The sequence below is a fragment of the Vitis vinifera genome, chromosome 1 (assembly GCF_030704535.1).
Source record: "Vitis vinifera cultivar Pinot Noir 40024 chromosome 1, ASM3070453v1".
NCBI lineage: Eukaryota > Viridiplantae > Streptophyta > Magnoliopsida > Vitales > Vitaceae > Vitis > Vitis vinifera.
This window is the reverse complement of record NC_081805.1, coordinates 13,154,406-13,169,277: the sequence shown is the minus strand read 5'-3', so window position 1 is coordinate 13,169,277 and position 14,872 is coordinate 13,154,406. Positions and strand designations below refer to the sequence as shown.

Below are 14,872 nucleotides of genomic sequence, written 5' to 3'. Positions count from 1 at the left end.
TATTTACGGTATTTCAGAAACTGCCTAATTCCTTCATGGTATCACATCTATAGTGCTTCATGCTGACACTTTCCCCTCATGTCACCGGTTAAATGATTGTACAGATTTTTTTTTTAAAACAATAAATTAGTTTGAAAATAATTAAGAAATTTTAATCAAGACAATATTTTTGACTTATTCTTTGTGTTTTTAATTATTTCTCCAAACCCTCTAAAAGCAGTTGAAAAACACCTAAAATTTATTTTAAAATTTTGGCATCTTAATTTTGAAAAACTATTTTTAATTTAAAATTTATTAAATATGTTTTTAAAGTATATATATATAAAAGTTACATTTATAAGAAACTATTTTTATAAATAAGATGCCCCTCACTGTAATTGGTTGATGGGGTGATATTGGGCTATCAGATTGCGTTACCGCTCTATTGCATCCAGGGTTCTTTTGACTTGAGTTTCCATTGGCCAAGAGTCTCTGCAAGTCGCACAATCCAAATCTCTTGGCAGCCGTCGGTGATGGAGGCTGCATCATCCGTTACGAGGAGCTTCGTTGCAACTTCAAACCCACCAAGAGTATCCATTACCAGCCCAATAGCCTCCAACCCAGCATGGTGTTCCACCCCTGCAAACATGTTCCCTCTTTACGCCTCCTCCACTAACTTCTTCGCTATCTTGCCTACCCCTCACCCTAACCCCAGAAACTGTGCGCTTTATCTCACTCGATGTTCTACAAGACCAGACACAACCGACAAAAATTCTACTGTTGGACCCAGTTCAAATTCAAATTCTAATTCGAAACCCCAAGATTCAGCCGCCCCCGCTTCGAATGAATCCCTTTCTTCTGCTGCTGCTGCTGCTTCTTCATCTTCTAGGGGTTTGGTGTTTGATTTGGGTCCCTCAAACTCATGGGACAGTGCCCAAATCGGGTCACCGGTGGTGAAGAGATTTCTCAGTGACGATGAGGAGAGGTGGTACATGTGGTACCATGGGGCGTCCAATGAAAATTCGGCTTCGGATTCCATCGGTTTGGCGGTTTCGAGCAATGGGGTTCATTGGGAGCGAGGCGGTGGTCCAGTTAGGTCGGGTGGGGATGTGGGATTGGTGATGAATTGTGGGAAAGACTGGTGGGCGTTCGATACAATGAGCATTAGGCCTTCTGATGTCGTCATCATGTCCAGCAACAGGGTTAGAGGTTCTAGTGCTGTGTACTGGCTTTACTATACTGGGTATAGTTCGGAAAAGGTGGTGTTTTTGGATGATTCTTTGGAGTTGTATTTAGAAAACCCAGAAAGGGCTGGCGCTGAGAATGGGGAGAATGGTGGAATTGGCAAGATTTTCAAGTCTTTGCCGGGGTTGGCCATCAGCCAAGATGGGAGGCACTGGGCTAGAATTGAAGGGGAGCATCACACCGGAGCTCTGTTTGATGTGGGATTGGAAAACGAGTGGGATTCCATGTACATTGCCTCACCGCAGGTTGTTTTCCATGGAAACGGTGATCTCAGGATGTATTATCACTCTTTTGATGTGGAAAATGGGCAGTTTGCTATTGGAATAGCAAGGTCAAAAGATGGGATTAGATGGGTGAAGTTGGGGAAGATAATGGGAGGAGGAATAAGTGGTAGTTTTGATGAGTCAGGGGTGGTGAAGGCTTGTGTGGTGAAAAACCGGAGGGATGGGAAGTACGTGATGGCATATGAAGGTGTTGATGGCAATGGGAGGAGGAGTATTGGATTGGCAGTGTCTCCAGATGGGTTGAAGGAGTGGAGGAGGTCTCAGGATGAGGCAGTTTTGATGCCAGCAGAGGATGATGGATGGGATAATAAAGGAGTGGGATCCCCATGTTTAGTGCAGATGGATGGGGATGGGGATGGGGGTGAGTGGAGATTATATTACAGGGGCATTGGCCAGGGGGGGAGGACAGGTATTGGAATGGCAGTTTGTGAAGGAAGTGATAGAAGGAGATTTAGAAAATGGACAGGATTTCATCTGTAAAATGGATAGGCACTGGTGGGTTCTTTTGCTAGTAGTACGTCAGCACCGAGGCATCATATATTTTCTGCAGTATGAATCCGCCTGTCTTTGTCGTCTAGTTGCAAAATCAATAACCATTCATGAGTGTGCCACTGTTTTTGACATTGATAAACATGAGATTAGGTTTGTGGTTTGCTTCTTAATTCTTATGACTTGAAACTTTTCACTCCATTTTGAACAGTTAACAAGATTGGTTAATCAGGTGTCCAGGGATGAGATGAGTTTGAATTCTGTGAAGTTGGGTTTCAAATTTGCATGTGAAAGCTTCTTATCCCTCTCACCGGCTTGCATTTGTAACATGCAGACAGGGGCAACCATATGGATACATTATAGCAGGCACTTCCCCTTTGTAAAATTTTCCTTTCTGTAGCCGAATAGTGGAGTCATATTCATTAAGAGGCTCACATACTCGTTTTGTGATGCCCCTGCATGGTAGCTGTCACACCCTCGAAAGTCACCTTAATTTTTTCACCTGGTGCGCGGTGCTAAGGACCCCTCCTTAGCCAACCTTCCTTCCCAGTCTTCACAACACTCACACACAAGCAACAGCAAACCAAAGAGAAACAAGGACACACGAGATTACAGGAATGTCTTCCCAACTTGTATTAGTTCTCAACCTACAAGATACAAAATTGTTCCTTGAGCCAGAGGATAATGCTTACAACCCAAGCATTCAGAGATCCTCTTTCTCTCCTTCCTCTCTCTCTCTCTCAAGGCTGCAGGAGTCCTATTTAAAAGACTGGCACTGCAGTTTTTCCCCAGGTGGTGGTGCAACTGCTCAGAACCGCTCTGAACTGCTGGTATAACTGCCCACCACCCAGATGGTGGCCTGCTGAGAAACCACCCACTTGCATCAGCATCAGTTTTGCCTCAGCCCACTGTCAGTCTATGCAGCTCCTTGACTTGCTCACTAGCTGTCCAAGCTGTATCAGTGTGCCTCCCCCACACTGATGAGTGAGCCCAAGCCATGTCGAGGTGCCCATGGTCTGGGCCTGTTGCTTTCCCTTCCTGTGTCAGGTTCTGCTTCAACGAGCCATGGCATTGCGCCCATGGCTGTTCCCTCTTGGTGCACAGGGCATTGCGCCCCTGTGCTGTGCATAGGCACTCGGGTGCTAGTCGGCTGTTTGTCTGATGCCCCATCTGGCCATGGCATTGCGCCCATGGTCTTCTTGGCTGGCTTGCTTGCACAAGGTTTAGGCGCCCTCGTGCTGGCGCGAGGAGGGGCTAGGCCGCATCATGCCCCGTGCTGCTGCAGCCACGGGTTGCATGCCACACATGTCGTGGAGCCCATGCGTGCATGCTCAATTGCCATGCCCGGATGCCTTCTTGGTGCGGTCAAGGCTCGCCCTTGGTGCGGTCAAGGCTCGCCCTTGGTGCTCATCTCCCTTGAGACACCCACCCCCCCCCTTAAAGAGCAATACGGGCCGTTTTCAAAGTTTCTGGAGGAGACATCAATATGTCTGAGGAGACATAATGAAATATTTAAATAAATACAAATTAATTTAAATTCCCAAAATATCCCTCTGCACCACTCTTTAGCCCAAGTGCCTTCAAGGTGCGCATGGTGCCTGTCTGGCTTGTCCTTGGTGCGCGCCTGGCTCGTCCGTGGTGCGCGCGCGGTGCTCGTCTGGCTCGCCCGCTGTGCGCACGCGGTGCGTGGCTGGCTCGCCCGCGGTGCGCGCCTGGCTCGTCCGCGGTGCGCGTCTGACTCCTTTGTGATTCTCACACTAAGCTTCAAGGATTTGAACCACCAACCCTCTAGGCTTCCCTTGCTTTCAACCCAGGCTCTCATGGGTGCAAGGCCTACCCATGAGGCCTATTTTTCCCGGTCTAGATCAAGTGGCTAAGGGGTTGACAGTAGCTGCTATACTGGACTTTTCAAATTCATTCCAAATCTATGGCAATGTGACCCATACGTGCAGTGGGCAAGGCCAGAAATTTATGTTAGTGGCACAATTTTACTAACATATTTTCATAGTTTAGAAGACTTGTATAAGGTTGTTATTGATAAGATTAACTAAAATCACATAATATGAGTAAATGTAATAATACAATTTTAAGTAAGAAAATCTAAATTACTAAATTAAAGGCATGATTGGATAAATATTCTAAATAACCAATAAGCAAGATATTTAAAAAATTTAGTAATTTTTAAACATTTTATAAATGTATTTTTTATAAGAAAATTAATTTTTTGATAAAGAAAACCTATAACTATAGGTTTCAATAATCTGAAAGAAAAGATTTTCAAACAAAATTTTCCAAAAGCTCTTCAACTAAATTATAAGTGAATTAAAAGAAATCTATAGTAATTTCGACGATCCCATACGAATATTTCGTGTGATCGATATTTCAATTTCTTTTTGCTGATTTATCAGATTTTTATCTTTTCAAACAATTAAGCAATGACGAAAATGTTTGCGATTTATGGATGATATTTCATCCAAAAAATTGTGTATTCCATTTTTTTTCTTATTTATTGGTAAAATTATAATATTTCAGCCTCATGAGAGATGGACTTGGGCCCAATATAACTGGTGGGCTTATCAACATATGAAATACATCATTCTTTATTGCAACGATATTTCGGCATCATGAGGGAGATGGCCTTGAGGCGAATGAAATGGATAGCCTTTGCCGTCGGAACAAACGTGCTTTGCTGTTATAAATGCACAAGAAATTATCTAAGTTATATTTTATATGTTACAAATATCTTATATATAAAAAATATATATATAAATATTTTATAATAAGTTATTTTAATTATCTTATAAGACAAATATGAATTTATAAACAAAATTATCAATATTTTTAAAAATAAAAAACTTATATAGAGCATTTCTTTTATATCATTCAATATATTTGAACTAAATACATTATCATCTTAGTTTTTATGTGTTATCAAATTCAGTATATTATTGCCTATTTTTATATATAAATTTTTTTTGAAGTTTTTTATAATAGTTTTTATGAGTTTATTTATTTATCGATGTCTCCCATCAATATTTTTTTTTCAAGGATGTGTCGATATCTACTAACATCATTAAGAGAACAAAATATATAACATGCATAATACAAATGACATTCAATTGAAGGTTTCATAAATAATGCCTTCTTAATCCAAACATTGCGTTAACAATTATTCAATTTTTTTTTCAAAATGATTTAACATTTTTCTATGTATGATTATAATTAAAAAATATTATTAATTTTGTCTAACAAAAAATTATAATTCAATTGTGGCTTTCAGGGTTGTGTAAGATGATAAAATTAATTTGAAGCATTTTAAGGTAAGATTGAAAACTTACCCCTCTTGCATAAATTTGATATTTTGGTGATGAATAGTGTCATTTTCATTCTTTTGAAGATTATTTGTTTATTTGCTCTCTTTGTTATGGAGTTCTCTTTATTTTTTGGTTTAACTTTGCATTCATCTCTAATTTTCATTATTGTTGAACTACTTTCATCAATATTCTTATTCAATTTCCTAACTTATCAACATTTCGGCAATTTCTCAATAAAGAGGGTTATTGGCTAAAAAAAAAAAAAAAAAAAAGATGCTTCTTAAATCAATGTCAAGATGGTGCACTACATCTACTTACAAGGAACCCATGACTTGTATCTTTTGCGCAACTCTTAATGCACCCAAGTCATGTACAAAGTAAGAGCAATTTCTCAAGATGGTGCACTACATCTACTTCCAAGGAACTTATGACTTGTATATTCTGTGCAACTCCTAATGCACCAAAGTCATGTATAATGTAAAAGACATGGGTTGAATGCTCAAATCAATATTAATACACCAAAGGGATAATAAAAGGATAGTTAAGTCTAACTTTGTTATATCATGTCTTGTTTTTAGGGACTCAATCTGAAAAAACTCCCATTAGCCCCAAAAGTAGACTAGGCAGTGTAGAAAGATTTTGTTCCACAATCACATCACCTTTCTATACTATCTCACAACAAGGTATCCCTTACTCTTTATGTGTTTCCTTTTTTAGTGGTACTTTAGTTCTTTAGACTATGTCACCGTCTCATTGATATCACATAAAAGTATCTTAGATGATATAGCCAAAGAAACTACCCATAAGGCAAAAAGATTCCTTTGTCTCTATAGAAGCAACAAAAACCACTTAGAGTGTATATATACTTAGAGGTCGACCTGTGAGAGTCCTCATTAGATTGAAAGTCCAATTTCTCGGTACGAAAGGAGTACCAACTCATCGCAAAGACTCACAAACATATAATCCCTCGTTCTCTAAAGATACTTGAGTATATATTTGATATCCTATCAATGCTCTAATAAGGAAATGAACTAATATCCACTCATTATTCTTACAGCAAAGCAAATATCTGGTTTAGCACATAACATCACATACTTAAAGGCTATCCATTGTAGAGGCATTGGATACCACCTTAATGTGATCTCTCTTGACAGATGTAAAAGGAAATTGATCCTAAGAAAGACAACTCTAAATCCAAAGAGTAACAAACCTTTCTTGGAGTTTTACATCATGTGCTTAAACAAATGCTCATCAATATAGGTGACATGACATAATTTTCATATTATTTCAGTCTTAAAAGGACCTTAACCCCAAGAATATATTGTGTCTTTCTCTAGATTTAAAACTAGAACTAAGTAGACTACTAGATCTTGACTGATGACAATATCCCTACATCATATTCAATGAGTAGATTGTCATCTACCTACAAGATATTAGAGCATCACCACGCTTTCCCATGCCTTCTTATACACACAAGGCCCTTTGCTAAGAAAATGTTTGGTTGTTATATCTCATAAATGAGCCACATTGTAATAGATAGGAGTAATATGATGAATTTAAGTATGATCACTACTGAAAAAGTTCTCCATAGTTGAAACAAAGTTTTAAACTAAAACCTTTAGCTATAGTCTTAGCCACATAAAATTCAACATTTTCATCTATTTCTATGTTCCTCTTGTAGACCAACTTATACCTATGGGTTTTATCCCTTTAGGTGCTTCTACAGGAACCTAAACTATGTTAGAATTCAAATATTTTAACTACTTCGTCATAGCTTCTTATCTTAAGTGAGCATAAACACTACTCACCACTTTATCATAATCTATGAGATATAATCCTCTCACTATGATGAGACACTAGTGTATTAGAAATCATAGGAATGGAATGTCTTTAACTCTCTAGATCCATAGGATCATATGTAATGTGGGACTATCTTCTAATATATTCTCTAATCTGTATGACTTTTTGTCTTATTCCTTATCATATAGTCTTAATAGAAAATATGACATTTGTGTCAACAAATACCTTTTAATGATCTTGACTATAAAGGTAATAACCCAACAACCCTTTTAGATATCTTATAAACTGATATACCTCTTAAGAAAGAGATGTATTACATAGTTTATAAGACATATCCCCAAAAAAATCTGGGAAAATATGAGAAACCTATCCATGATCCCACTATGTCTATCCAAGTTTGATATCTTCTTTCCACCTATCCATTTTGCAATAAAGACCCTGGTGCAAATAATTCCATGCTCCAACTGAAAGAATCAAATTTACTAGACATATCACCTTGATCTAATCGAAGTGACTTGGTATGTATACCTAATAGGTTATCCGATCCCACCTTAAATTCAATGAATGTACCCAATGGCATCACATTTCTTATGTACATATCCAAACCTAGAGTAATAATCACTAAAAGTGTGCATGGACACTAAAAGTTCCATACATGTCAGTATGCACTAACTCCAAACATTCCTTGGCTTTAGTATTCTTGGTCATTTTACCATCTTTACCAATCTTTGGATCCTATTTAGATTAATATGACTCAGGTCTAGAAACCAAATGTTTAATTAGTGCTAGGTTTAATCCTGAGATCTGACTATTCTTATCACTTGGCAAAGTGATAATTGAATACATATAAAAGAAGAAGATATTACCTCCTACTAACTTGCATAACTAACCTTGCATTTGAAACTAAGGTAAGTATAATCCCATCATTTAACCTTGTTATTTGTTGAATATCCTATAAGGGCTTACAGACAGTGGGCCTAGAATCTATCCACCATAAATGGTGAAATTCACCACTAAATCTCAACAATGAGAAAATAATGTATATTTTCCTTTTTCCTTTAGGAAACTGGACGTTCCTTTTCTAGTATCTTAAAAGGTCACAAAGGAATCACTTTCCCCTGAGCTTGCTCTCTTTTTCTCTCTTGAACTTTCCTTATTTGATATTGTTTTTCTTCTAAATAGAAGAACTTAAAGAACCTTAGACTCCCATATGGACACCCTATAATCTTTGAGAATCTTCTTATCCATCTCAAAAGAAAATGGAAAGGTCTTTAAGATCATATGAATACTAGTGTTCATAACAGTCTTAAGAGTAGCTTGTCAAAGCTGATCTACCCTTATCACAAAATAACCATTATAAACTAGAAAGAAAATATCAAAGTCTCTAGTAATAGACATGTGTTGCTATTGCAACACAGTATCCAAAGATCCAAGTATTAGACACTTGGTCTTCTGATCCGTCTAATACCACCTTGATGTACTACTCTTTCTTTTTGCTAGATTATTTCATAAGGAATAGCTAACTCTATCTAAACTAGCTTTCATGCAATTAGTTGCTATATCCATAATAAAATTAAGTCCAAATGATTAGTTGGGCTTGGTCCAAAGTGAGAAAGAGAGTGATTAAAAATAATTAACATGATATCTATAATAAAGAATATAACCAATCATATGATATAATTGAGCGTTTAAGGCAATTGGTAATTAATTTAGTAAAAATGCAGCGCTTTCAAACTACATGTCCTTTTACAATGTATCCTAATAGCATAAAAATCAAGCCTATGTGGGGCAAGTCATAACCTTATAACTAATTAAAGACCCTCTCAGATTAATCTCCCTGTCTTAACCATAAAGAAATCTAAAGGCAAGATCAACATACTTTTTATTTGGCCCATGAACTATGCAAGTGGGACTGTGTGGGATGATTCTACCACTTCATATCCAATGTCAAGTGTATAACAATTGTCCTCGAACTATCAATGTCACCAAGTAAAGAACCCCACCATGGGGATGGCCACTCCTACTATAGACATATCTAGTCTCGTCCATGTGGAGAGTTCATATCCCTTGATTCTTAGGGCTAACCCACCGTGGGGTGGTGATAAACCCAAATCAAGATGGGCTTGACAATGAAGGTTGTGGGCTTGCCTAAGGCCCTCTCCTACTTAATCTATTGAGATAAATAAGAGCATTTTAAAACCATTAGTAATTTCCTCAATGAATAAATTATCTACTTTGAAAATTTTCAAAAATATTTATTTCCTAATTGGATACCTAGTGTAATAGGAGAATATGAACATGAAAATTTTAAAATTTTCATATAAGTAATTTTCAAAAATAATTTTAATAAAATATTTACTCTGAAAATTTTAAAATTTATTTTCATAAAATTCTCATTCTATACACAATTCTGTTAATAAATATTTTATCTAGGAAATGTTTTAAAGAAATTTATTTCCATCAAATTATTAAGCCTTTTTGGTAATAACCTTTTAATGATAAATTATCTCTAATGAAAATTTCTAAAATATTTATTTTCAAAATTGGAAACTCTCATATAATAAGGAAATTAACAATTTATGAGATTTTGAATAATCTTGAGAGCACCTTATCCAAGAAATGAACTTTTGCTTCTCATATTCAAAAATCCTTATAAGATTAACTTTCCTTATTCATTACACTTTTCCAACTTAATAAATATTTCCATGACAATTTCATAATAATTTATTTCATTTAATACTACTAAAAATAGAACGTTTTAGTAATTTCTTAATGGATAAAATATTCTCTATGAAAAATTCTTAAAAATGTTTATTTCCAAAAAGGAATTAAACAATCCATTATGGAAAGTATTTCCAAAATATTTTATATCTCCATTAGATTATTAAAATTTTCCAAAGTTATTTTGGTAACTGTTCTTATCATAAATTTTCTATCACGAGATTTTCCAAATCCATTATTTATCTTTTTAATTGGGACTCTTATACTAAAAGCATTGCACTCTTATTCCTTATTATTGAACTATCCAAATAGAATGGTTTTTTTTTTCTCTCTAGGAGAGAGTCTTGAGGACCAAATATAGATGTAGTTTTCCTTTTTTCACCGAGAAAGAACAAGACAACCTCCTAAAGTTTAATAAACAAATAGTTATAAAGAAATAACAATCTTCCTAGCAACAACCAATTTAAATAAATAATCTTGGAAAATATATTCTCATGAAAATTTACTAAGAATACCAAAAAACTTTTCTTTGGGTTCTAATACTTATTTTGGTAACTTTCTTAATTATAAATTCTCTATTATGAATTTCCAAAATTAACTTATTTTATTTCAATCGGAATCTTGTGCAAAAAAGGAAAACTATTATTTTATAAATATTTGGAAAAACGAGAGCTTTTCCTCAAGGTTTGAAAAATCGAGATATTTTGTCGAAATATCGGATGTTGGAGGTGGTCGAAACGAAATCGACCATCGATTATCAATTAGGCAAAAAATCGCCAAAAAATAAAAAGAAAATCGGTGAAATATTGTTTATATATATGTCTTAGGCCAATTTTTTGGTGAAAAAAATCGAAAGTGCAGCACCCGCATGTAGGGGAGGGGTGTGCGCATAAAATAGCCAAAAAATTGACGATTTTTTGAAAAATTGTTGATTTATAGCCAATTTTTTGGCAAATTTTCAAAAAATGCCAATTATTTATTTATTTATTTTAAAAATATCTATCCTTTTTATTTTTCCAATTATTTATTTATAATTTATCTTTTATTTTAAATTTATAATACCCTTTTATTTTATATTATCCTTTAATTTTTAACTACTTTTCATATTTATCTCATTAATCCTATTTAAAAAAAATTGCTATCACTTCAATTTTTATTTTATATTTTATATTTATACTTATAATTTTATTTAATTTTAAATTTTTTTATTTTAAAATATTTAAAATACAATTTTATTCAAAAATTGATAAAATATAAGAGAAATTAATGAAATTCTAATATTTTATAAATTAAAATTAATTTGATAAGATAAATTATTAAAATAAATTTTAATAATTTTAGTTATTTAAATAAATTAATGTTAATAGAAAAAGTTGTCACCGCAAATTTGCAATAAAATTTTAGAAATTAAATCTCAAATAAAATATTTTATATAAGTTGATTTAATTTTTTATTTAAAATGTAATAAAAAGAAGTTTTAATAAGAATATGTTTTAATTTTTAAAATAAATGAATATAAATATATTAAAGGAATTTAAGCTAATTTTTTTTTTTAAGAAATTGATAAATATTATCTTTAGTCCTATTTATGTCAATTACACTTACAAAATAACTTTACCATGTGTATTTTTTTTTCAAGCATTTCCATGAATTTTGAATAATTTTCACTCACCGATATTTTTGTCAAAATATCCACCAATATTTTCCCGATATTTTTTTATATATATTTATAAAATCCAAGTACCTATATATCCGCAAAATCCAAGTACCGATATATCTTTATTTATCGATATTTGAAACCTTACTTTTTCTTAAAAGAAAGATTTTATTCTTAGAGATCTCAAAGATTTGAAAATATTTTAAATAAAATTAAAATATCTAAGAATTAATTTTAAAAAGGTAAGAAAGCTCTTAATTATTTTCCAACTTATCTTTTCTTTAAAATAAAATTTTCTTACCATGCACATTCCAATTTAAATAAGTTCTTCAATTTTGAAAAAATGCATGAAAATTTATTTCTAATTAAGAATACCAAAATATCTTGAGGCCACATATGCAATTAATCAAGAGCATATAATAAAAACAAGGGAATAATTAAATATAAATTTTTTTCATGGTCTTCAAGGATCCTATTGCATATTTGATAATTAAAATTTGGATAAAATTCAAATTACCAAAAATAACCCTACAACCAAAAATAGGGTTATTGAAAACAAAAAACCCAAAAAACCCAATTACCTTAAAAAAATGAGCTTAAGAAAAGGAACAAAATTTGGCCCAAACAACTAAAAGGAATTGGAAGGGATATGCAATCCCATAACGACATGTCTTTTGCACAACCATGCTTCAATTGGTCATATCTCTCTTGTTTCAAACTTCGAATTCCAATATGTTTGAAGCGTTGGATTCTTGACTTTCTAAGCTTCAAAACCATATATGATTTGCCCCAAGAAACTTATTGGAAGTAGCCTTGATTTTGGCTCAAAATTGACGCCATTGTGCTGCCATGCACTTTGTACAACTTTGCTTCAAATCCATATGTGGCTTGCTGATTCGTCCCCAATTGGTGTTCTACTTAATTCGGTTCTTAGACGGGAGTTATCAACAAAATTTATAAACCTAATTCACCATATACTAGGGTAGCATAGCTAGCATAGTATAATGGTTCTAGGATCGTCCACAGGGATGGGTTTTCATCTCACACACGATATTAGTTAAAGTACTGAAATAGTGCTTTTTCTTTTATGAGTTAGCTTTAAAAGTGTTAGCCCAAGGGTTCTCCTAATCGGGTTTTGATGATAACAAACCATGGTTAAGTGACTAATTGGTTTAATGGTTAAGAATCTCAGGCATAAACTCGAAAAATTCATCAAATGACCAAATGGATACAAGATCGAGACGCTTAGAAGACTTGTTATCATAGGAAACTAATGTAAGATGAATACATGAGTGCAATTAGGATTTTCACACATTTCATGCAACTTAGAAAACTCGGTTTATTCTTTAAAACTTCAATTTCATTAAAACCCGAGTTTTTAACAAATGTACCTTAGGCAAAATGTTTTATAATTGAATTAATAATTCACCTAAAGACCTTGCCTAAGTGTTAGAAAATAATGGAATTGAAAAAGAAAGGTTTTCGGGGCCAAAAGGATCAACTGATCGAGGCTATGGTCAACCGGCTCGACCAGCTGAGGAACCAGTCGACCAGTTGCCCTCGTCCAGTCGAGGACCGGTCTAGGGATGCATAAAAAGTTTCTCTCTCTCCTAGTATCCTTCTCTTCTCGGTCGAGGTGATTATCTTCCTGGTCGAGGACCAGTCGAGGAACGGTCGAGGCAACAGTAGCCTGTCAAGCATTAAATGCTCCAACGGCTAGTGAACTCGTCGACCTCTAGCTCGACCGGTCGAGGTTACCTTTTTCTATTTTTGACTCCCGAGCTTAGAAACCTATAAATTGAGAGCTCCACTTCATTTATTGACAAGAAAACACTTGCAAGCAATTGTCTACCTACCTGTTCTTGACCAAAAAGCTCTCATTTCTTTCTTAGTGCATTAAATCATCACTTGCATATCCTTTAGTGCACTCTTGTGTGTCATCCTAGCTTTGTCTTGTATTTGAGCTATCCTTAAGTTAGGTTGAGGGATTCTCTCTTGTAAAATCTGAGTGTTAAAGCCTTCAAGAGGTTTGAATCTTGAAGAGATTGTGTAAGAGCTCATTGGAGCCGGAATCCAAGTGTAAGAAGATTGGAAGCTTGGTTAAAGCTTCAAGTTAGTGGAACCCTCACTCAATTAGGAGATTGAGGAGAGTGGACATAGGCAAGGAAGTGTCGAACCACTATAAAACCTGAGTTTGAATTTTCTAACTCTATATCTTTATTTTTCTTATATTGTGCTTGAATTTTTTGTGATTGAAAAGATTTTAAAAACCCAATTCACCCCCCCTCCCCCCTCTCTCCCCTCATTTTGGGTGTTTTTTTTAATTAAGCATAACTTTTATTTTCTCAATTGGTATTAGAGTTAGACCTCTTGTTTTTTAAAGACCTAATCGTCTAAGAGGAAATGACTATTCCATCAAACTCATCCCAAGCTGAAATTTTTTCAAAACATAGAGCTCCATTATTTAAGGGAACCGACTATCCTTATTGGAAAACTAGAATGACTTGGTATTTGCAATCTACTGATTTAGATGTATGGGATGTCATTGAAGATGACCCAACTTTTCCCACTAAACTAGTTGATGGAATTTTGGTTCCAAAACCCAAGAAAGAATGGAATGAGCTTGATAGAAGAAACTTTCAATTAAATGCTAAAACCTGTTTTTACTTTGCAATGTGCTATGGATAGAAATGAATATAATAGAATATGTCAATGCAAATCGGCTAAAGAAATTTGGAGGTTGCTTGAAATAACTCATGAAGGAACTAATCAAGTGAAAGAGTCAAAAATTAATTTACTTGTTCATAACTATGAATTATTTTCAATGAAAGAAAATGAGACTATTGTTGAGAGATTACTAGGTTCACCGACATTGTTAATGGTCTTGAAGCTTTGGGAAAAACCTACAAGGAATCCGAGAAGGTGATGAAGATATTGAGGTCTCTCCCATCAAAGTGGCATACCAAGGTCACCGCAATTCAATAAGAAAAAGACTTGACTAAGCTACCTATGGAAGAGCTCATAGGGTCATTAATGAGATATGAGATCAATTTGACAAAGAAGCTACAAGAGGGTGAAGACAAAAATAAGAAGAGCATAGCCCTCAAAGCTACAACCAAGGAAGAAGAAGATGTTGACGAAGAAAAACCAAGTGATGAAGATGATGATTTAGCCCTCATCACAAGAAAGCTCAACAAATACATGAGAGGTGAAAGGTTTAGAGGAAGGAAGTTCACCTCTAGAAGAGATCCTTCTAAAAAGGAATCTTCATCCCATGGTGACAAGGAGAAATGGGAAGAGAAAAGAGATTTGATATGCTTCAAGTGCAAAAAACCAGGACACATTAAATATGATTGTCCTCTCTACAAGAGTGAAGCTAAGAG

General features: G+C 34.7%; 1 protein-coding gene across 1 annotated transcript; it reads left to right on the top strand.

Annotated features, from left to right (window-relative positions):
* Positions 1 to 358: 358 nt before the first annotated feature.
* Positions 359 to 2,196, top strand: LOC100264211 (uncharacterized). The gene has a single exon (XM_002266361.4). It carries the CDS (start codon positions 513 to 515, stop codon positions 1,986 to 1,988), a length of 1,476 nt encoding a protein of 491 aa, XP_002266397.1. The 5' UTR covers positions 359 to 512; the 3' UTR covers positions 1,989 to 2,196.
* The last annotated feature ends 12,676 nt before the right edge of the window (positions 2,197 to 14,872 follow it).

Bases quoted from the DNA above. Each gene is read 5' to 3' on its own strand.
- LOC100264211 (XM_002266361.4), top strand. From the start codon at position 513: ATGGAGGCTGCATCATCCGTTACGAGGAGCTTCGTTGCAACTTCAAAC.